General features: G+C 46.4%; 1 protein-coding gene across 6 annotated transcripts in view; it reads right to left on the reverse strand.

Annotated features, from left to right (window-relative positions):
• The window catches only part of BCL11B (BCL11 transcription factor B), a 96,980-nt gene extending 78,484 nt beyond the window's left edge, over window positions 1–18,496 (reverse strand). The window contains exons 1-2 of one of the 6 annotated variants that reach the window (XM_064659132.1): window positions 17,506–18,496; window positions 3,606–3,971 (exon numbers count right to left, since the gene is read on the reverse strand). In XM_064659132.1, coding sequence (XP_064515202.1) covers window positions 3,606–3,971; window positions 17,506–17,563 — 424 coding nt within the window. In that variant the 5' untranslated portion in view covers window positions 17,564–18,496. Of the gene's footprint in view, window positions 1–3,605; window positions 3,975–14,856; window positions 15,106–17,505 lie in introns of those variants that run through there. The other 5 variants (XM_064659127.1, XM_064659126.1, XM_064659131.1 and 2 more) reach the window with 5 other exon arrangements.
• Window positions 18,497–24,746: the final 6,250 nt, after the last annotated feature.

Raw genomic sequence — 24,746 nt, forward strand, 5'->3', positions numbered from 1 at the left:
ATATAGAAACGTCAGCCGGAGATTTGTGTTACAAACTGTGCATACAATTTGTTGCAGACTCCTGAGCTCTACATGCCTGCCTCAAAGCAGCTCAGGGTCTGTTGTGTGGTCAAGAGGCATTCAGTGATGGGTGCAAGAAGAAAAAAAAAAAAAAAAAAAAGAAACAGAGGAGGAAAGACCTCAGGAGTACCCTGTGCCAGGATGAATGCTCAGCACTGCATCCCAATACCCTCACGCCCACAGGGAAGAGAAGCACAACGGCAGAGCCAAGCTCAGCTCCCAGCGTGCCCTCACAGCATCCAGCCACGGGAAGATGTAAGGTTTGGCGGCTTAATCACACCGCAGAAGGCCACACAAATTATTTGACCAAATAAGAGGGCCTACAAAAATTACACAAGATCAAGGAGAGGAGCTGAAACCTCTTTGAGGACAGCAGTGGTGGCAGCATATTTCAGGGAGCCGAAGTGGCGAGTGGGTGATTTCTGGTTTCCCTCTTCAAATATAAAGACTCAATTATCTTTGAACAGCTTGCTTTACACATGAATTGACACATTTATTTTACAATAAATAACTGAAAGTTATCTATGTTTCCTTTACTGTTAATCTACACAAAGAAATAATAAACAGAGCTTGTCTACAAAAATGCAACTACTGCAGTCCTCAGAATTCAATTAAGCTAAAATAATTAATGCTTCTACCATATTAAATTACTTTATACATTTGAGCCACTGAAGTTTTTTTTTATTATTCTTTAATCTTTTTCGCCTTTTTATTTAATAAAAAAAAAAGTTAGTTTCAAAGGGGGGGGCTGGCTAGGAGGGGGGAAAAGAGCATGATTTGCTGTTAAAATGTAATGGTCTCCTTTAGCTGACACAGCATGTAGAGTGTTTTGTGCCTTTGATTAAAATAACATTTTAAATGCTTTGAACAAACATATCTCCCCATACTTCTAAGGGATTATTTTACATATTTCTTGGTGGAATAAAGAAATTCATTCTTCCTGTCGCAGTACAGAAAGGCTAAGAATATCTTTCGTCACATATAAAGTAAAAATACTGTAGGCTGTTGCATTATTACAAAAAAAAAAAAATAAAAAAATAAAGAGAGGGGGTGGCAGGGTAGGAGAAAGCTGCCTTAGAGATTAAGTTTCCCTTTTATGAAATCGTATTTAGTCTCTTTTTTTAACAAATCTAACAACAATGCTCTACAGCCGCTCACTGGGAAATACCTTTAATGTTAAATGCAGATTCTGATTTTCTTGGCTAATGCAGAAAGCCTTTCTATTGAAATATAAATAAGGGGTTTGGTATATCCCACTAAAGCCTTTCCAGTGAATGACTTCTGTGGGTTTTTCATGGCTACCCTCCATGGCTGTAATGTGAGGCTTTTATCCTACTATTGAAAACTATCCGCTGCTATTAAAAAAAATATGGAAGGACACTGCACCTTTTTATCTCAGAGCTGGGCTCCTAATTGAGAAAGCATTATTACTCCACTATTTAGTGGATGTCCCTATCTCCATGCACTGCTGAGAAAATGCCAATCAAATGATAAACCCTTTTATTTTTCTCAATTCAAAATCTTTTCTACATATTTTCATTTGATATTCAGTTTAGTCTGAAAGAGATTAGGTGCTCCAGATTGGCTTTTAAATTTTTTTTTTTATGCCTTTCTCACATGTGAACATCCCCTTCACCCCCTCCTCCCCTGGCAGCTTTTCTGTGTGGCACAAGTGTCGGCTATGTTGATGCTGACTCCTAGAAGCTGCGATGGGACAGCACCCTGTGAACTGGGCCGCTGAGGTACTTCACTGTGGACTGAAGTTGGGCAGAGATTAGTCAGAGATGAGCTCTGGACTGCAACTGCACCATAGGTCTCCTGAACCAACCTTACCCTGAGTGTCCCTTACCCTGGGCACCTCTGCAAGAGGCTGAGCACCATCAGTTTACAGGGAGATCAACAGTTATTGAGAGTGCTCAGCATCACTCAGACCTTCAGCAGACTGGAGGAGAATGTGCTGAATACTTCTCGTCTGCTCCTACCAAATGGGAAGGAAATCTAGCCTTCAAATCTGCTACACCACAGCGTAGTCATCTCTACCAAGAAATGCATTCACAACTGAAAAAGAATGAGGAAAGCTGAAAATGGAAGGGGAAAGCTGAAAAAGGATGAGGAAAAGACAGGGTCAGATCTTACAGTAGAGTTGCTTACAACCCTACCACACAGGCTGCCACACATAATGCCCCAAAAGCTACCAGCTCTCCCATGCCAAGGCGATAGCTGCACCCAAAAAAGATTCTTAGAAGAAAACAATGTAGTTAATGGGCAGCATATAACCTCTCCTGAAAGACAGGATGTCTGAAGACTGCAGCATTTCAAAGCCAGCATCCTCACTTATATGATGCCCAAGCTTGTCGGAGATGCTGGGAGCTGATTCAGAGACCTCCAGCATTAAAAGTGGGAATCTCTTCAGCTTCAGTTGTAAAGATAGGAGCCTCTCACCAGTCTTCTGGGGATCCCCTCGTGGGAACATATCTACTACAGGCAGGATCCTGGACTGTCAGATCTAATCCCACAGGACAATTCCTAGAGAAATCAGGACAGTGGCAGAAAGACAAATTGCCACTGATCTTCGGTATGGGATGAAGTTGGTTTGAACAAAAAAGGCCCGTTTCAGGGGAGATCCTGCTGTGTAACATAAAACTCCCATTCACTAGCAGGGAGAAGAGCCTTCCTTTCACCACTGTGGAGGGGACAAACGCCCTGCACAACAGAAGCAGCCCCACGCCAGGCACTCTGCAGGAACCACTGCATGTCAGCAATCCCAGGTGAATACCATCATCCTCCTGCCCACCTCTGAGCAAGGGAGGTCCACTGAATGAATGTTAACTGCACTATGTACGAGAGCTTTAGAAAAAGAAATGCCTGCAATTTTCTCACCTAGGCCAGCCTGCGCTCTTGTATCCTCATTCAGAAGATCCATTTGGGGTGTGCATGTGAATGCAGGTGTTGCCTACCCAACCTGAGCCATCTACAGAGACCCAGGACAAGCAGCAGACGGGCAGACCAGGAAGCTGGTATCTACCCCAGGAAAAGAAAAAGCAAGGATTTAATGAACCCCTGCTTCAGCCCTCACAACCAAATCTGCTTCCCACTAACAGTCAGTGGGAATACGATTTTTCCACTGACTTCACTAGGGTCAGAATTTAATCCTTCCCAGTGAGTCTACATGTGACAAAAGGTGTTTGGAAGAGGACTGAACTGAGCACCTCACCAAAGTCCCCTATCCCTCCACCACTTCTACCTGCTTAAGGATGCTCGTGAAATATTTTCTGACTCCAGCTTTCTGCTTTTTCCCAAGTGTACAGGGTGCTCCTTGGCTCTCCCAGGGAACTGAAAAGCCCCTTTCTCCAGCAGCTGGCCATGCACAGACAGCTACACTGAATTAAACATGGGATGGACAGCCCTGCATAGCCATGAGGATTCTCCAGAATGGATGGTTCCTATAAAGACCTGTTACTGAAGTCTGTGTTTCATGGCACTTTCTAGAGGACTCTAGTTAAAAGATTACCTAGGCAGTTGATTGAGTGTAAAACGTGCTGTACCTGCAATGTTCTCCTGCTTGGGGCAAATTCCTTTTGTAGGCGTGAGAAGACGGTCTTCTTCATCGGGTGTGACTTGGATCCCGATTTCCACTGGCTCTGACACTTTCCTGAGCTCGGCGCGAGAGGAGGGGGGAGGGCTGCTCTTATCCATGCTCTTTTCATAGCAGACACCACCAGTGCCATTGCACTGTTTTCTCTTGTGCTCTATAAAAACCAAGATGTCTCCCAGCGGGAAGTTCATCTGACACTGTCCACAGGTTAACAAGTCGGGGTCTGTCCCGCCTGCAGCGATGCTGATGCCGCTTGGGTCTGCTATTGCCAGGCTCTCATCCTCGTCGGCCAGTGCCGGTTCCACATGGTCAGCCTCTGCTTTGCATGGACAAGGGGAAAGAGGGAGGAAAGGGATGAGGGGAGAAGAGAAAGAGATTGCTTTGAGTGTTCACAGACTCTGGAGGATGCATCACCAGAGGCCCAGCCTTCCCCCACCCCCTGAAGAAGTCAAGCCTGATTAGATCTTTCTTTTATTTTTCAACTTTTCCGCTCTCCCAGAATGATTTCAATATATTTTGCAACCAAGCCTGCCTGAAACAAAATGGAAAGGCTGACCTGGCATAGCTTTCCTGACAGCTCCTTCCCACTGCTGCCAGCACTGCAAGGATATCAGCAAAGAGCCATTTTGCAAGCGTTCGAGCCCCGAGTCGTATTCTGAAATAGTTACTCTCTTTTTATCCCACCTTCTCATTCCCACCGCGTCTCCCAGCCATCTGGCCAAGGCCCCATCCAGCAAAGCTTATGCACCCAAACCTCTCTTCCTTTTTCAGAGAGAGGGGGAAAGCTTGTATGCTCCAAACTAGCAGAACTAGGATCCCCGTGACATACAAAATTAGTACCACCTTTCCTGTTACAAAGTTACCGGCAAGATTAAATGACCACCCATTAGCACAAATTACAGCAAACTATTTGTAAGAGTAAGGTAAGCGGGATACGGGCACAGGAGCAGTTAAGGGATTTCAAAAGTCTGTACAGTGGGAAAGGGAATGAGGTGCTTATTTAACATACCGGAATATTGGCTGAGCCTGAAATCTTCCACTTTATTTTTCTGATGTCAAATAACCCTGCCATTGCTATATATGTTAATAAAAGCTTTTCTTGTTTAAATTTTGCCCAGAGACCTGGTGAATTTCATACCTTTACCCCCAAAGACTGGGAAAGAATTTCTGAGTGACCTGCATCAGTTTCTAGGAAATATGCAACTTCTCATTTCACAACTATTAAAAACCACCATGTTTTTAATAGGTATTTATAAGATAATTCTTACATTATAAAATAATTGTGGATCACAATCCATTTCTGAGGCAAAACATGTTTTTTTCTCTTGTTCTACTATGTAACTGCCAAATCATACAAACCTTGGACTTCGCTCAGGCAAAATTTCCACTGACTTTTGCCTAAGGCTGGTTTGACTCTGCAAGGACTATAGGATTTGGGCTGAACAAAACAGAGGAACTAACAGTATGTAAATCAGTGACTGAGACCTCTAATTGAATCAGGGTTAAAGGAATAGGAGGAAAAATGTTCTCTATTAGTCCAAGTGGTTTCCTTATGGATTTCCTGGGGAAAGTAAGTCACACAAATATCTCAAAGAAGTAAGACTGTGATAAACAGATGTTATAATCCAGATCTGGACTCTTCTCCAGTCCTAAAACAAAAGGATTTCTGTCTCACTCTTAAGCAATTGCAAAAAAAAAAAGAAATACATAGGAAAGAGACAAATGGTAGAAGGTGGAACGCATTACCTGGCAACACAAATGGTTGCGCCTTGAAGAAAGGTAGTTAGAAAAAGAATCACTCCATTTTTGCCTTCCAGAATAAATAACTGATCAGCATATCTACCAGTGGTATTACAAGTTGCATCAGAGCTCCCTAACAGCAAAGGGGAGAGCAGCAGCAGCAGCAGCAGCGACGGCAGAAAGGGCCAGGGACTCAGAGAAGTGCCCATCCTGCTGGAAAAGACGATGGGCACAGGAAGGCTTCTGTTTCCAAACACATTCATTCTGAAAAGCATTAATTACCTTTTTCCCCTTAATCTAAGTTTAAAAGGAGTTTGAAGACAATCCTACACAATTAATTCAGCAATTTATATCATGAAAAGATGCCTCCTTGCCTTAGTGAAAATGTAACCATAACCCTGTGCTGAAAAGGGACCGCTGGGAAGGGAGTGGGTGCCCACAAACAGCTTGTCACGATGCAAAAGGTAATTATTTAGTGCTGTGGTTCCCTTTAATGATCTAACATTGAGCAATATTGTTTATATTGAAGAGAGCTTGCACCTTTAATTACCAATTACATATACATCATTTTAGACCCAAAAGAAAAGGACTGTGAAAAGGTTCCTTTAGAAATGTGCACACTATTTGTAGCCAGAATTCCTATTAAGGGGAAGCAGTGTGTCAAAATATTAAAAAAAAAACATACAGAGAGGCACACACAGGCACACAGATACACACACGGGAGATGGGACAAAGAGCTGAAAAAGACAACACGAAAACAGGAACTGAACCAAGGGTCGTAAGAAAAAAAAGTGGCAGAGGAGAGAAATGTTTATTACTAGTTTCACTAACATTCCTGTAAAGGCTTCAGATTAAAGTCTGTGTCTTAAATTACAAAGACTGAATTTTGGTATTTATATATTTTATATATGTAACAAATAAAAAGAAAAGCAGAGACCTCAACTTTATTATCTTTTTGATGTGAGGATTTTATTTTTTTTTTGCCTGCAATTTAAATTGTGCTCTTCAGAAAACGTAGCAAAATTGCTGCATTTGATAAGGGTCCTGACCAGGCGTCTGTGGAAACATGAAGGAGGTTTGAACAGCTAAACTGTTACAAATTCTTTCTTTTCAGTCATACATTTCATTTGAATATTAGTTAAATCCACATATGCCTATTCACTTACACTCGCTCACTCTCTTTCCAAGGACTCTGCAATGGCACTTTTTTAAAATAACATCTGGTATTCCTTCATATTTTGGCAGTCGTCACATCACCGAAAATCAGCTTTTCGTTTTCTTGGTACGCTGAGCCCTCATGATCAGTAGTAATTGGGTTTCAAACTATCAAAAGATTTTTTTTACTCAACTCTATTTCTGATTTGAGCTTAATAAATCATCAAGTATGAGACCAGCTATTCACCCAACAATGCAGAGGCTATATTACATCCCCTTATTCAGGACATGGAAAACAGACATAAAAGAATGAAAAACAAAATACTGAATAGATCTTCAAATGCATTTTATCCATGTCAATTTGCATTTATTTTTTTTTTACTTGGAATAAAAAAAAAATAGGCTTCCTATTGACAACTCAATTAAGCCATTAAAAACCTACATTCAAGTAACATTACAGGAGAGATTTAAAACCCACAAAGGAAAAGAGAAAAAAGCCTGCAAGTCCAGCCCATAACGCATCGGGTCATGCCTGGTTAATACAACAGCCAAGATCTTAGGCTGTTTAAGGAGTCCTTTAATACCAAAGGGGCAATTTAGGCCAGTCTCAATCTAAAGTTCTGACTCTACTTGTGTCTGTGGGTTTCAGATGAGTCGCTTCACATTATTTGAATTTAACTCTGTGGTTTTATTGCTGTTGTTGTTGGTAGCTGGGTTTAGAGGGAGGAGGGTGTTTCTTCACAAGTATTTATTTAAAATTAATTTATATTTTTTTTAAGAAGAAGAAATCAAGCCACACACAAGAAAAAAAAAAAAAGAGAATGAAAAACACCTCATCTCCCTTACGTGGGAAAAGAGAAAAAAAATGCAAACGAGATATTTCTAGACAGGACTCGTGCCCTGGTTCTTCCAGATGTGTTAAGGTGTGCCCAGCATTTTCCCTGAATCCAGAGATTCCTCCGAAGGGGATTGCCTTGGCATTGCCTGCCTATGGAGCACAGTGAGTCGGCAACGGGCAATCTATGGGGACATGAGTGACAATGTTGTTATATGATGGCTTCGTGAAATTAATGCAATTGGACAATCTAAATCATTTGCTTTACTTAAAAAATCATTACACTTGCTGACTGGACTCCAAGCTCTCTGGCTGCCTACCACACCAAAATGCAGAGAACAAACCCCTTAATTCCATAAAGGCAGTGTCACAAAGCCACCAGCACTCCTACTCCAGTGTGGTGACATCATTAGAGCATATGTGCCCCATGCAAACAATGTTCTCATGCCCAGTATTAAAGTGAATGCACATGCTAACTACTTTCTGCCTGTCAGTTGTCTCAAAATCATACCCATTAGTAGTGGAAAAGACTGTGTTCCTAAAAATCATTTCCAAGGCCTCGAAGGACAGAACTGTGAATGCATGTTCACAGGGTTTGGGTCCAGGCAGCAATCATTTATTTTCTTGCCTTTTTATTGCACCACAGAGCCTGGGTAAGAAGGCTCTAAAGTTGCCAACCTATTCTCCTTATTTTTCCTGTCCTGCAGTATCAAAAGGAGGCAGAGCAAAGGGGAAGAGGGAACATTCTGGTGTCGGGCCAAAGCATTGCATGTGAAAAACCTGCCCTCCGTGGCTGGTTTCTGCACAAATCAATAACAGGGTGGTGAAGGTGAGCGCTGCCAGTGCCTTCACCACAGAGGTGCTGCTGTATGCCCTTCCTGCCCTACCACAGCCACTGCCCAACCTTATCCCCACCTGGGGGACAAAGCACAGGCTACCCCAGGGGCCACCCTTCTCTGGGACAAGCTGAGGTTGCCCAGGGTCCACCATGGGGACACAGCTCCTTGTGCCCAGACACAGGAAGCTGCCCACCAGTGTGCTGCAGTGCATCAAGTGCACTGTTCTCCTCACACAGTCACTGCTGCCTTGGAGGCACAGCCAGGGAGAGCTCAACCTAGCTGGGGAGCGAGCACAAAGAACTGACTTGCTCTTCAGGGTGTTGGCCCAAAGCAGGCCTGAAAATGATGTCCCTTCAATCAACACCCACATGTCACATTTACTGTAGCATCAACATGCTTAACGGAAATAGCTCGAATCACACGCTCTCTGGCTGGATTATCACCGAGATCGGTGTCAGGATCCTTACTGCACAAAGACTAACACTGCTCAAAGTGGACGACATGGCTCCTTGCCGTCGAAGTTTATCAATAACCTGCTTCCCAGAGCCTTCCAGCAGCTCCTACAGCTGCAAGGTGCAGAGGCAGAGTTGAGATTATGCCTACATATTGCCTCACCATCACACTCAGCGACACTAGGCACAGCTTATCTGACACCAATTTTTAATTTTTCAGAGGACTGCAAAATAATTGTTAGTAGTATATTATTTAATTTTATTTTTTTCCTAAATAAAAATCTGAGGCTGAATTGGCCAAAAGAGGCAACTTGATGGAGAAGCCCCAGAAACACAGGGGACCGCACTCTTCCTCACTTTCCCAGCGACTCTCCGGCATGTGCAAAGTGCACAAAGGCAGAGCTGGAGCAGCGGCGAGCGAGTCTCTGCCACACCGTGCGTGCGTGGCCCCGGTGCAGCCGCTGAGCCGCCACCGTCCAGTCCCCCACGGCCGTCCGGTCATCCCCCACCACGTGCTGGACGGGCGGCAGCACAGCGCGGCAGGTGTCGGTGGCCCCGCAGCAGGCAGGATGGAGCCTGCCGCCCCCGCTGGGCACCCACAGCAAGGGGACAAGGACACGGCGGTGCAGGGAGGGTGGGGGGGAAATGACCGGTTCACTCCAATGCTTCAGCACCTGCACAGCGCGGAGAGCTGGAGGACTATTCCTGCGATACTGGTACCTCGGACACCTTTAGCAGAAGTACACCGAATCTTTCAGAAAGCAATTTAACCCTCTGCACACACCTGAGACAGAACAAGTCAAGCACTGCCATCAGGATTTAGGGAAAAGAAGGAGGAAAATGACACAATAACCACGCTGTACTCAAACAGGACAAAAGACAAGAATATTCAAGAATCTGCACGAATATCCAACACTTGTCAGATGTTATTTCTTCAGAAACTACGCAGTGTTACAGAAGGGAGTGCTATGTCTCCTCTTAAGTAAACTATATGTTCATAAAAAAATATTTACGGCTTTTGAGAGCAGAAAATGTATAGACTATAGACTGCAGAAGCTGTAAATCTCTGAAGATAAAATGGGATGTGATGATGTGATATAAAAGCATTCTTTGTTCCCCAGTGAATACATTTGTTTTATTTAAAACTAAACGACAAGCAAGGAGAAAAAGGAGCTCTTGGTGCCACAAAAGGAGAAGGAGCGGTATTTGGGTACAGGCTTTCAACTGGCATAGAAAAAGATATTAGAAGCAGAGATTCTTACCCAAGGATTTAAAAGGCACGATCAAAATTAAGTAATTAGTTCTGAACATGTATTAAACATACAAAAGCTCTGTTCTCTTCTTAAATATCAGGCTCAAAAGAAACTGCGTTTTACAATTGTGTACGGCACACTGTTGCTCATACACAATTTTCTTAAGTCTTTTTTTTTTTACTTTCATTGAAGCATATTCATTATAACATTCAGCTAATTTATGGTTTCTTCCAGTGGCTTAGTAAAAGGGGTCATAAAAAAGTTAAGTAAACCAGTGTGTTTTTTTCCTCTCCCTTAACTTTGGATTCCTTTTTTGTACTGTGCTGTCTAGTGCTTAGTCTTTGGAAAGTACCTTGGGCATATCCAGCACACACACAAATTATCAGCAGCTCCAGGAAAAAAACAAAACAGAATTTCTTGCACTGAGGCAACTACACAAAAGACTTGCATATGTCAAAAATACAGAACTAAGTCCCTGTGAATGCTGCACCATTAATCAAATCCCCGATCTGGTGTCACTTTTGCAGTAAAATGATTATATTCTTCTAACCCCCTTCTACTGGCGCGTGCCTGCAACGCATGAAGTGTGTCCCTCTACTTTAATTTGTTTTCAAATAGCCTGCTTTAGGTATTTTTTAGATATCCTTTGAAAAAAAAAAAAAAAGAAAAAAAAAAAAAAAAACCTGCTACTTAAAGCTCCAGCAAGGGTCCACAGTACCAAGCAAGTAACATCTCTTTGGGAAGGAGGGCAGACAATGAACAAATTTAACTGATGTTCAGGAGCCGAACACACAACTGCTTCTGAGGCTGTAACTGTGGATGCCGAGGAATGGTGTGCAGCTTGCCCATGCACATTTTAAGAAAGTAAATAACCACCACAGAGGAAGGTGTTGTAGTAAAAGCAGCTGAATGAATCATGCATTTATCAATGCATGCAGTTATTGATGCCTTTTCCCTCCCTCATTAAGAGGATACATATATATAAAGCCATCTACAGCCAATGCTTGTGCTTCATCAAGTGTTTTTTTGTAGCAACACTAACTTTAAAGCTTGTGGGTAATCCTTGGCCCCCCTTTATTTTTCCACATGCTTTCTCTGGATGCTACCGAGGGGAGACCAAATTCAATCTACAACTGCACCTCAACCCTGGAGAAACCAAACGGCAAATGAAGAGTAGGAAATGCTCTAGCAAGGAGGTGGAGAGCCATTTTGGGGTAGCAGGTCTCTGCAGGGAGAATTTTCCACCAGGCTTTGACCTGGGGGAGTGGGAAGGGTGGGAGGCAGAGGAGGGAACAAGAGGAAGGGGAGAGTGTGTGCATGTGCACTTGGCGGGCAGAGGTGACCGGGAGGAGGAAAGGGGGAATAGCTGTTTCTCTTGATAAAAGTTAACAGTCGTGGAATGAAAGGAAAGCTACAGTGAGTGAAGTCTGAGGTTTTGGGAGGGGAAAGGGGAAGGTTTTCCCCATGGCTGTGCAATGCTAGCATCAGCAGTGGCCCAGGCACTGTACGCTTCAGCTTACCGGTCTGTCAAATGAGCTGGCTGCTGTCTATATGCTTCCAACTAGCTCAATTCAAACATTAAATGAAGTAGAGAAATCATCAGATAAATTGCTGGTCTTCTCTACCCAAGAGTGAAAGGTTCTTGTACAGCTGATGACAGCCCTGATCCTTTGTCTGACCTAATTTACTTCTCTTGAAGGTTAAAATAAAGCACGCTTTCCTGTCACAGGATAACCTAACTTGCATCCGCATATTGCACCCAAAAAATAAGAAGACGCTTCTGCTATGTTAACAGTGCCATAACTTGATGGACTTCTCAGGATGGGTGAAATAGACATTCACTGACCAAAGCTTCCCGTGTGTACGCCACTAAATTATACATTTGGGCAAGAAAGAGTCCCGCTAAAGTCTGTCCACAACGCACAAGCCGACTGCAGCAGAGAACAGCACAAGCCTGTTGGAGAAGCACACAGCACAAGCCGTGAGCTGTTCAGCAGCAACTTCTACATGACAGATGTGATTTTGTGTTTATTTCTCTAGAAAAAAAAAAAAGAAAGCTTATTTTCATTTGCAGGAACTGCAGATTTTTTGCTCTAAGGACCTGAGGATCAAAGTATGGTTAAACTCTCTCATATCAAATCCTCTCAGCAGGGGTACATGTGGCTTTCTGACATGTAATCGACGCCGATTTCTGTTCGCGTGTCTGCTCTGTTGCTGCACACACCTTCTTCTAGAGCTCCAGCTTCCTCACTCTGTGTTTTCACATCCACTGGAGCAAACATATGGATCTCTGTGGGTTCCCCCCCGCTCCCCGCCACCCAGAGGCTCACTCGTATACAGGTACCATTAACCCGATCACTATCTGACAACAACAAATGGAGAATTTAAACATTGTCTGTTGACAATAAAAAGCACCGTTAAAAACTAATTTTAATTAAAAACTCCTGTCCACCCGGGTCAATTAATCAGCCACGATTTAGCTAAAACTAGATTCGTCTCGCTGTCAGCCCTTCTCGGCTAGCTCTGTATAGATCTTCGCATGGAAATCAATACTACAACTTTACGCTGAGCACATTTTGCAGCACAGTGAGCGCCGGGCGCGGCGGTGCGGGCTCCGGCGGCGCATCCCGCGCGTCCCGCGGCGGGGCCGGCGCGGCCATCGCACGGGCTGGGAGCTCCCCCTAGTCGCCAACCCCCGCCACTGGCGGACGGAGCACACGGCAGGCTCCCAACAGCCAGCGAAGTTTATTTTGGAAAGTATTTTGCATCAACAAACAACACAGAGCGCAAAGAGATCCAGGTAGAAATTGTGGAAGAGGAGCTAATATCGTGTGCGAGGCATTTTTGAAGCGGAGAAATCTGCTCGCAGCAAGCTCAGCCCCAGGAAGAGCCGCTGAAGTCAACCAGAGTCCTTAACCGATATCAATAATTTGTACTACTTCTACAAGCGCACACTCCACTAAGTCATAACTACTGACACATATGCCACAAAACAACCCTTTGTTCTGCAGAAAAACATACACTTTGCACAAGACAAGGGCTCCCACCATTCCTATTAAAGGTAGCCAGGTAGTAAAATTTTGAAGAGTTTTATTTCTCAGTATTTAAATAAGCCTGACAAAATATGCTCTGCATCTGCCGGCCAGCAAAAAATGCAAAATGGTTTCTCACCCACTGTACGTCTATTTAAGCCACTGAACACATCAACTGAAAAGGACAGAACCACTTAGATCCACAATCTAGTTACTCTTCACCAGTTCTAAGAAATATTTTAAAATATGAGAAACTATGAAAATGTACCAGTAGTGTTTTTATTTATCTTGTAAGTCCAATACAAATATATTCAAATGAAAGGCAACCTGGAAGTCAACAGTACACAACCTTTTTTTTTTTCCTGTACTATTTAAAGCAAACACATGTCTTTTAAAAGCACAATAAGTTTTTCTGTGCACAGCTATGCACGTACTATGAAAAAGTCAGTCATCCTTAAAATAATAGTAATTTCCTCCTTAATTCTTCAGTCACAGCATACATTCTTTGTATTAGAGTTGATTACATTGGTGTGGGTTTTCTTCTGCAGGGAATGTGCGTTAATTGCACTAAATCTAAATGCATTTTAAGAGAAGCTCCTTGAAGCAATTTGCAAAACTTTGACATGCAAAAAATCGTAGGGGTTTTTGTTATTATTTTTAATGACTACGTACACATACAAAGTGATACAGGAAATTATTGCTCTTCCTAGGAAACCTGTTGACCAGGTACTGAAGAGCTGCCTTGGGAAACCTGGTTCTCTACCTGGAATTGTATGATTTTACTGTATCTTTCCCTCACAATCTTTGCTGCTGTTCTGCAGAAATGTTCTTGCTTTGCCGCCTCCTGCAAAACTGCTACCAGTAAGCTTTTCACATGCTCTTGCCTTTCATATTTCCTTCAAATGAAAAATGCAGGGCTACTCTGAAAACAGATTTCTTGAGTTTAAAAGGGAAGATCTTAAGCTGGAAAATCACCAATTTGAATCAAACCAAAATAACGTTTCTTTGCACAGAGCAGCTCAACACCTCAACCTCCTCTTCTCTACATAATCAGTTCTTTTGTATTGTCATTCTTTTGCATTTAAGTGAGCTTGGCTACCAAGTTTCCTCTGTCCACTACCAGTGAAGAAAGGTTCAGAGCTGCACTTTTCTCTCCATGTGTTTCCCCTCCTTTTTCGTCCTGCACATACATCCACTACAACGCTGCCTGGGTGAGCCTGGCAAGGACAGGCAGGCCACTCCGTTTTGCAGTCTTAAAGACCACTGTTCTAATGAGATGCTGCAACTCTGCAGCACAACTATACTGCAGTTTCTCTGCTTTTTGAGTTTGTTTGTCTTACACTAAGAATCTAAACGTTTCTTCAAACACAAAGTGCATGAAAACCAAATAAACTCCAGCTGAGCAATGTCAGAAAACCCTTCTCTCTCTCTCTCCTCTCATCTCTCTCCCCATCTCTCTTTCCTTGCCTGGCACAGACCTCCAGTCCATCCTGAAATGCAACTCTCCTGAAAGACACCAAAAAGGGAGAGAGGGAGAAAAAAGCCCAAGCTAAACACAACAGAAATTAAAGATTTCTGAAACCAGTATCAGTTCATCCCAGCTTTGGGGGCTTGACTTGGCATTGACTTTATTTTGGTTTAAGTGTTTTGGTTTCCCATTCTGTTGCCCGCTACTTTCCAAACTCCCCTTTAGAGAGGACACTGCCTGGCTGCTTTTCCCCCATGAATGACACTTCCCGAGGAGTGCAGAGCCTGCAACCCCCTCTCCTTCAAGCCTGCAGCTGAGGTTCAGACCTATGCGCTGAAATGCCTGCGCTCCTGCTCCCCCAGCCCCAACTCCAGCCCGTCGCAGCCTCCCCCCACCCCCCGCCTCCCACCACCTCCTCCCTGGATACCTTCATTTTTTTCTGCCACTGTTCAGTATGCAGCCTGATTTCTCCGCCAGCTTCCTCAGGATGGAGATATAGATAAATACAAGAGGGGAGGGAGGGAAGCTCGTACCGCTCTGCTCTCCATTCCTCCCCCAGCCTTCCCGCTAAACCCATTGTACGCGCAGCTCCTCGGCACCTTCGAATGCTGTCCTGCCTCATTATTTACCTTCAAGTAAAGCGATCAGAAAAGGCGATCAAATTGAAATAACAAACCTACCTGGCTCTCTTCTCCACCCCACCTCCCCCTCCCCACACACACACACCCAGCAGCAACAGCAGGGAGAAAAGAAATGTTTCACCCCTTGAAACAAATTCAGACGTGTGCAACAAAACAGATTTTCCGCACACCCCCTTTCAACACCCCACATCTCCTCACAAGTGAGGCAGAAAACAAGTCAGAGAAACTGCACAGGGCGATTTAGGGGGCTGTTGATGCTATCTCTTTTAAAAAGAAAATTAGAAAACAAAAAGGGAAAAAAAATAAGAAGCCACCAGCAAAAAGGGTAACACATTTTCCAGACTGGATGGTTAAAATCAAAAATGCAATTAACGAAGGGGAGGGCGTTGAGGAAGGGGGAAATCCACCTTTTATGGTGATGCAAATCTGGCTCCAAAATAACAATGAATAAAGAAAAAGAAAAAAAAACCAAAACCCAGAAAAAGCTGAATACCAGATGCATTTTCATCAAGGTTCCACCAGCTGATGGGCTGGGAGGCGGGGGGAGGATAGTTTTTAAAAAATAAAGACACACACAAAAAAAAAAAAAAGAAATTATATATGTATATATATTTAAAAAAAAAAAAAAAAAGGAAATATAGAAACAGCGAAAGAACTTAAAATTTCGGAACTCAAACCGTCCCCTAACAACCCTGTGCTACGAAAAAAAAATCCCACAGGAGGTGGAAAAATTATATACACATATATATCTCGATTCCCAAGGAAATCTTACAAACAGAAATTTATCACCGATAACAAAGAAAAAGAGGAGCTTGCAAGCACCAAATGCTCCTGGCAGATGGCTCCTATTCTTGGCTTTCAGGGGAGGGGAGAGAAGCCGGGGGAATATTTTATTTATTTATTTAAATTTTTTAAAATCTCAACATAAATATTCGGATCCGCCGCGGCTCAGGCTCAGCCCCGGGCTGGCTCAGTACGAGCCGCCGCCCCCCGCAGCACAGCAACTTGCGGACTCGTCTTGCGGGGCGCGGGGGGGGATTTGGGGGGTGGTCCGGCCGAGCTTCTCGGCGGAGAGCTGGGCCACGGCGCGCCGGGCATTCATTTTCTTACCACCCCCATCCCAGACTGGTCCTATGCTATAGGAGGGAAAAGGGGACCCGCCTGACCTCCCCCTTCCCCGTGGCCCGGTGGCGTCGGAGCAGCAGGGAGCGCTGGGGGCCCCGCGCCCCGGGATGCGCCCCCACATATTCCCTCCCCCCCTTCGCGGCACAAGCCCCGCGGGGACAGGAGCGGCGGAGCGGGGCGCCCGCGCGGGGACCTGCCCCCTACTCTGCCTGCAGGCGCTCGCCCCTCTCCCGGAGCTTTAGGGGTGGGAACGTGGAGGAGGGGGATGCTGGAGCTACGGGATGTGTGTGGGGGGAGCGCCTCCTTCCCTCCCCCCCGCATTATTTTTTCCTTTCCTATTTTTCTTTGAGGGGGTGTGTGGGGGGGCATATATGTGTATTTTCATTGGAGCTTCAGCAAAGTGCAGCCTCCGCTCCTGCCCCGCAGCCCAGCCGGTGCCACTGTACGGCCCGCATTTCGTGCACTCCATCCCCGTCCCCCACCTCGGCTTTCCCCGAGCCCCCCCGTCACCGACAGACACCCCCGCACGCACGTCGGCAGCCCCTGCCCTGCCTCTAGCCCCAGCCGAGCTGGTTCTGCTTTCCCCCGCGCTTCGGAGGAGAGTTCTCTTCCCCCGCCGGCGATGCACCTGGGGCAGGCAGGGCGCAGCTGCCCATCTACCTGCCCCGCTCCCGAGAGCCGGGAGCTCGGCCCCGCCGCCGGCCCACCGCCTCCATGTGCTTCCCTCTAAGTTGCCCCGGCCGCTGCGCTTCTCCCCCGCCACTGCCCACCTTGATCCGCCCCCCCCCTCCGCGGCCAGGCTGTCACGCTGAGGCAAGGCGCTCGGCCAACTTTTCCCACCGCTCCGTGCTGCCCCCGGAGCAAGGAACGAGGAACGGGGCCGTGGGCGAGCCGCTGAGCCCCGGCGGGTCGGCCCAGCCCGGCCCGGAGCAGCGCGCCCCGCTCCGCCGCCCCCCGCACACGCACCCGCTCCCCGGGAGAGCCCCGCGCCCCCCACGCCGCGCTCTCCCCGCCGGCAGCTCCTTCCCCGCTCCACGCCGCCTGCCCTCCCGCCTGCCTGCCTGCCTCACCTCCGCACCGCTGCAAAAACGCACAGCAAACTTCGGGCTTCTCCCCCCCTCCACCCCCAGCCCATCCCCCCCAGCCACACACCCCCCTCCCCTCTTTAATTCCCTTCTCCTCTCCCTCTCTCTGAAGTCATTTACCAGCTTTGGTTGCTCATGGAGTTTCCCCCCCCCCCAACCGCTTCCTCCCCTTCCCTAATTTTGCTTCTCGATTTCGGCTCCGTCTGGTTCCAAGTTCAAACTTACGTGTGATAATCTCTCTTTGTGACAAGTGCTGCGGGTTTCCCTGCTTGCGACGGGACATTGCCCTGGCATTTACACTGGCATCGCCTGGAGAGCTTCACTGGTTTGGGGAGATGTGTTGGGGGGCCGATCCTCCTCCTCTTTTTTTTTCCTCCTTATTCTTCTTCTTCTTTATCAAGTTCTTCTTAAAAAAAAAAATCAAAAACAAAACAAAAAAAGCCTCCTTTTTGTTGCTGCTGTGGTGCACTGGATGGGATTCCCTCTCAATTAAAAATCATCATCATCATCATCAGGAAAAGCTTTCTCGCTCTTTTTTCTCTCTCTCTTTCACACACTCTGTCCTTTCTCCACTGCTTCTGCCACTTGGACTTCCAGATCTCTTCTTGAACTTAGGAGGATATGCACCGCCAGTGACACTTTTCTCTTTCCCTCTTTCCAGAGTGCTTGGCAAATTGGCAAGTGCGCTTTTCCACCAGGAGGGTTAAAAAAAAAAAAAATTTAAAGAAAAAAAAAAGCAGTAATAAAAAAAAAATTTAAAAAAAAAAAAGAAGAAGAAAAAGTACTAGAATTGGGATAGCCCACACACAAAAAAAAAAAATTGCCAAAAAAAAAAAAATGTTTTTCAGAGATTGACCCTTGCTGGGTAGATATATAGAGAGAATTTTTTTGAAAAGGGGTAGCCGAAACTGTGTCTCCTCTTTCCCAGTTCAAGTGGCACTGCTTTGCCCTGGTGCTTTTGGATTGCCAGTGCTCCTGCACCACTTTGCACTCTTCCCCCCTCGCCTGGCACTGGGACTGGAAGGAAGGAAGCCCCCAGTGCAGCTGGGCTGGTGCTGGCTATTACTATTATATATTGCAATGTGAAGATGGCGGAGTCCTGGTTCTCTGGGAGCGCTCTGTCTCTCTATGGCTGGGGCTGCCTCTGTACAATGGGATAAAATTCAAGTTCAAGTGCGGACGTGACGTTTAATCTGCACTAGAGACAAAAAGACCCAGAGAGTAGGAGCACTGGGGGCGACTAGCGGTGGCTTTTTAACATTGTACCCTGCAAGAGAACAAGAAACGCCACTCGCACACACCGCACACACCGCACACGCACACACACCGCACACACACCAACTACGGCACACGCAGGGCTCGCCGCCGCTCCGGGCTTTGTGCAGCGCCGCTTTCAGTGCGCGGAGTGCCCGCGGCTAGGAAAAGAGCGCGGGGAAGGAACAAATCTGCATCCTCACGCACGGCCAAACTTCCCCGAGCCCGGCGCCGGCCGCAGCGGGGGCGGCTCGGGCGGGGGCAGCCGCCGGGGTTCGCGGAGGGCGCAGGCGGGGGGCGGCGGCGCTGCCGCCGGTGCCGGTGCCGCCGCCTCGCCGTTACCCATCGCGGCCGCCGCTCTCCGCCGCCCGGGCTCGGCTCCGGATCGTGCTCCCGCCGTCCCCGTGCCCAGGGAACGGAGGCTCCCCAGGGGTCGCGGGCTGCTCTTCCTTCCCTCCAGGCGCCGCCGCAGCTCTTCGGCGGCGAGCGCGTTCCCCCTGCATTTCTTTCGAACAGTTTTACAACAACACGAATATCTGTGTGGGTTGGGGAGAGGGATTTTTTCCCCCTCCTCTCTCCCTACCCGAAACGCGATGGTAGCGGGACACGCGCGCACACCCGATCCGCACACGCACACACGCTCCGACCTTCTTCTCCCACCCCCCTACCCCCCTTCCCTTAAAATCCTGGCAGAGAGTATTTTTTCTCGGAGGAATTAAGTCTCAGCCACGAATGGAGAGACGCCGAGTTCCCAGGAACCGCATCCCAGTGCACTTGTCCTCCTATTTCACACGCAGGTAAATGCCCAAAACTGCGTGCGCTTCTAACTTGGAAGATTCTTGTAAACCAACTTTTTCCCCTGTATCTCGGCTCTCCCAGCCCATCTCCTGCGATTGTTTCTCTCTCTCCCCCCTCCTCCTCCTCTCCCGACAAGTAAATAGTTCGGTGCATAACAGCTTTTCAGCATCAGATCTGGCCAGGGCGAGGGGAAGGGGGAGAGGAGAGGCCTGGGGGCTCGGAGGCAGATGGAGCAGAAACCCAAGAAACCACCCTGTACCCGGAGCCCGCTTGGAGAGCCGCGCTGCACTCGTGTCATTTACTTTCCACGTTAAATGAGTGTGTATATATATATACATATATATATACATATATATATTATATACTTATTAAATCGCATGAGAGCCTTGAGGAGACCAGAATTCATCTCATTGCCCTTAATCAGCTTTGAGAAGAATTTGGCTAAACAGCATCGCTCTCGGCTCCTCCGGCAAATCTGCCTCACCCTCCCCACGCCCGCCCGCCCGCCCGCTCACAGCCCGTGTTCCGGCGCTGCCAGACCCCGGTCCCCCTGAGCCCGGCCCGGGAGGCGCCCAGGGCAGCCGAGACCCCCGGCCCCGGCCGGGTGGTGGGCGCCGGGCCAGCCTGGCACTGCCCTGAGCTGCCCGGGCTCGACCCTCCGCCTCTGCCAGCGCTCGGCAAACACGTACAGGACCTTTAGCGGCGCTTAATTTGCGGCGATTGTTCGCCGTGTGTGTTTGGTTTGCTCTGCGCGGTCCTGCAAAGGAAAATGACCGTGGTGATGGCAGGGCCCCCCCACGCTTGATGGGGAGGGACGGGGCCCCGAGGGGGAGCCCCCTTGTCCTGCCCTGAGGGCCAGCCTTTTCCAAGCCAGGGGAAAGGATGCGGCAGCCTCACGCGGGGGATAAGGGAAGAATGGAAGGCGCTCCCCTGGCCGGCCTCCGCGCCCGCGGTGAAGGGGGCCCGGGCGGATCGGTGGGGATAGGGTTGCCCGCACTGCTGTCCCCGCTTTGATCCCACTCTGCTCCCGGCTGGGAAGGCCGAGAGGCTTTGTGTGGCTGTGCTGCCGTGCTCGGCGCGGCCCGTCCCCAGGCCACGGGCACTGGGGTGTTGTGGGGGGCAAAGTCCGGCCGCCGGCGGCCCCGGCCCTTCTTCGGAGAGCTGCAGGAAGCTGCACCCCTTCGGAGCACGGCTTATCGGGAAGTTACTGGGCATCATCTGTTGATTAACTAGTGTCTTCCAGTGGGCATCGAGAGCGGGAGATAAGGGCCGGCAATGATTGACCGGGAGGACGCTCCGGCTGCTCGGGGCGGCGGGGCCGCCACAGCCCCCTCCCGCCCCTCCAGCTGCGGGCAGGGCTTCGGGGGTTGAGCCCCCAGCCAGCCTCCTCCTCCGAAAATACATCCCAATAGAGGAAAAAAAAAATTCCAAAGTGATTTCTCAGTCTTCTCTTTCCTCCCCTGTCTGGCACTTGTGATCATTAGCACTGAAAGCTGTTAATGTCTTGTCTCACAGCTCCCCCTTTAGTCTCTCTGCTCTCCCTGTCTCGCGTTCAAAGCCAGATCAATAGCAGGCTCTTTCTAACCTTGACCTATCCCTCGACCTGCCTCCATCTGCAGCTGGCCCGGCGCTTCTGTCTCTCCCCCACCCGCCGCAGCAGCCCCGCGAGAGGGCCCGGGGTCCCCGGGGGCTGCCCGGGCGGCGGCGGCGGCCCCGGCATCGCCTCGCTTTGTCCTGGTCTGCGCGGCCGTGCTGGGCGCCCGCCGCCGGGAAAGGGGCCTGAGCCTCCCCCAGTGCCTCGCTGCGCTGTCCTGGGGCTGCTGCTCAGCTCCGGCCTCCGCCACCGGCCTGCAAACTTGGGGCCGCACCTCCTCACGACAACAACAAAACACGTAAAAACCCTACAATAATATCACCAAAAGAAAGGGAAAAAAGCCCAGGCAAAACAGAGCGTAACCTGCAAGAAGAGAACAAGCTTTTTGTTAGCTTTAGAAGTACTATGGTCCCTTGTTTTCACTTAGGGGGAAGAAAGCACTCTCTTGCACAAAATACCTTGTATTAAGATAATAATATTTTCTTTCTTCATAGTATACAAGGGATTTGAAGAGTTCTCATGTAGAAATACCATCCTTACTGTAGGGAAAAACAAGCTCATCTGATGTCAAATATTCCATTTTATCCTATACGCAACAAGGCATGCTGAGTCAAGAACTCTCAGCACACACATGCTCAGCTTCTGGATTTCTTTTTCTTTTCTTCTTTTTTTTTTTCTTTTTTTTTTTTTTTTTAAATCGTGCAATGTCTTTAGCTAAAATCTAGCACGGATATAGATACATAAATAACAGTGGCTTCAGTGTAAAGAGGAAGTCCCGATATCCTCATGGAGGATAAGCTTGATGTGTCACTTGGACACATTTTGAATGCATTTCCACTTTCTCCCCATTTGGTCAAATAACTTTTCAGTGGAAGAAAAATTGGAGCTGCAGATTCTGTGTGATGTAATTTTGGTTTCTTCCCAGTCTTTAATGAGAAAGCTTATGCTAAGTTAGAAGTAAATTGCTTTTGATACAGGTCTGGGTGTTGGGGTGGGGGGGAGCAGGGGGAGAGAGAAGAGAGGGAAGGAAGGAAGGAAGGAGGTTGGAGACAATCTTGACATAAATGAGGCTGCTGTCCTCATTCTCTTTGAATCTTTAAATGTTGCTGCTTGGGAGGGAAAAAAAAAAAATAAACACAGGGCGTTGATCTGTTCGGCTTAGTTAGCCGCTCCACCTTGTGAAATGGCACAGAAACACAGGATCTAACCAGATCATATTTACATACATATTAATAAAGCTCCCGAGGTGGCAGTTCAGCCGTCACATACAGTGCAAGGATCTCTGCAAGTTCTCATTTTAGACCCATAAAAACAGATAAAAAGAGGTCTTTTGGGCTTCCCTGAATATTTTTCTGCAGTGGTTTTATATCATTTCTGAAAATTACATAGTTAAGTGGCATCAAATTTCTGGGTGATATAATAACTCAAAATGTGTAATTTTTTTGTATCAAATCACTTTGCAGCCATAAACAGAGTTTCAGAAACTCAATTAGAGGAATGATTTGGTGGGGTTTTCATTTATGGCAAACAGTAAAATTGTTCTTGTTATCTATTCAAATATATATAAATTGCAACATTTATTCACTTGATTTTCTTTTCCATGACACTGGTGTATTTGAGAGCGCAGCGAAATGAAGGCTTAAGAGGATAATGTATTATCCCCTGCCCCATTCTCAAGACTTTTCAAGTGAGGCAAAAGCGATGAGGATGTTTGTGTGTTTTCAAGACATTTGGTGTCCCCCCTATTTTTGGTGGCTGTCATTTGCTGATATTTCTAGGAGTGAGTTCAGAAAATGAGATTTTCTCAATATTTACATTCTAAACCTTCCCTGGAGTCCATTCCTCAGTCTTTGAGTTCTTTTGGAGGTTGGGGATGGGTTTGTGGTTTTTTTGGTATTTTGGTTTTTTATTTATCCAGAGTCTCTCATTTTTCTAACTCTTTCCAAGTGTTAAATGTACTAAATAACAGTCCAAATGCTGGGTCCGAGTTTTCTCACACTCCTGTTTTCAATAAAAATAAACAAAATCAAAACAATACCATTCATCCCAACAACAAGAACAACAAACAAACAAACAAAAATAAAAGAAGAAGAGGAAAAAAAAAAAAAAACCAGAAGAGAAAAACTCATGGAACTGGCAAGCCAGAACACAAGAAAAACACTGTTTTCATTTTAGGTTTTTTTTAGTCGGGTTGAATGCAGGATCAGTCCATCTTTTCCTTCTTCAGTAGGTGTAAAACATTTATTCCTAAAGGATTTGGTCTGTTTAAGCTTCAGACTTTTTGACAGTAGAGGTACTGTTGTGACCTCACTGAAATCACTTGCAAGACCTCAGGGAGAGGCACACCTGCCCCTACATCTGTAACTTGAGGGGTTCTCTAAAAGTCAGATAACAATTCTCTCCAGCACCTTTCTAATCCTGCAAAGGACCACCTGCATCTGTGTGTACATGCCACCAGGAAAAGGTAGAGGATAATATGCTTTACAAGCATCCAACATAAATAAGAGTCAAACATCCCATCTGCTATATGTACTCCATCCCACTATGAATGCCATTTGTGCATCCACCTAGCACCCGCTTTAGGACTGTTATTTACAAAAAAAAAAAAAATTGAAGGAAAATGAGTAAAACCCGCTGTTGCTTTTGGGGAGGCTTTTTTAAAAAAAGCTGGCACATCTTTCTTTCCTAACGACTTCAATCCAATGATTGTTTGTGTCTTTGGAAAGCAAATGTCATCATTGCTTGCTGCAGTAAGCTGAGTTTCGTGAATCAGCACTAAATTAATTGTAAAAAAATTTTAAGTAATTTTAAAAAAACCCTGAAAACCTCATAGAAATTGAGGGCTATTTTTGTCTGAAGAGGTACTTTAAAAACTTGGTCCATTATGGAAGTGTATACCATAGCCCTGTATGAGAGAGAGATTCATGTGCAACTTGGTTTGCATGTGGAGGGGACAAAGAACCCTTCCTCCCTCCAGAGGTGCTCCTCAGAACTTACACAGTCTGAAATTTGGGATCGATACAGCTCTGCTCTGCTTTCAAGTGCAAGTTTCAACCGATTTCTTCTCTTTCCTTTCTCAGATGATTTTAAGAGGATTTGAAATCTTTGGATTGTTTAAAATAACAAAGGCCTCTAAGCTCTGAACGTTGCAATGAAATCTTCAGCTTGAACTCATGACAGAAACATTCCAGTCTGTCTCTTGTGAATCATGAAAATCTGAATCTGAACATCAGAAGAGAGCAGCAATTCATTCATTCTTTTTCTTTATCCCTTTATGTTTTTCCTACTTTATTTTATTTAAATAGAGTATATCCATAGTAACAGATTAGCATAGTTGTTATTATTATTATTTTTACTATTTTAAGTTGGGCAACACAACTCAAACAGGGAAATTCATCAGTTTCTAGGTTCAGTATCAGCCTCTGCAGTTTCATTATTCCTGTTGACAATTACGGATAGCAGAAGTTTGGATGCCTGGCCAGGGAGTGCTTGTATATTGCACCCAAATTACACATTTCTGTTCATAAAGAGTGAAGCAAAGTATGAATGTTAGCGTCATTGCTCGTGTCTCAGGCAACTACTCACATCTTAATTGAAAATGATCAAATAACAGCATTCCCTCTGACAAACAAACAACAATTGTCTTGCCACGCTCATTGAAGATGGTTGAGCTGGAAAGCCAGGGGCAGCAGCTGATGTTGGCCATAACACACCGAGTACACACTTGTGTGCGCACACACACATGCTCCAGCCTTGGATTGTGCTTCCTTCAAACTCAGTTCCTTCAAGGATGCTGGTCCTGACTCTGGGATCTTGCTTC

The sequence above is a fragment of the Pseudopipra pipra genome, chromosome 6 (assembly GCF_036250125.1).
Source record: "Pseudopipra pipra isolate bDixPip1 chromosome 6, bDixPip1.hap1, whole genome shotgun sequence".
Lineage (NCBI taxonomy): Eukaryota > Metazoa > Chordata > Aves > Passeriformes > Pipridae > Pseudopipra > Pseudopipra pipra.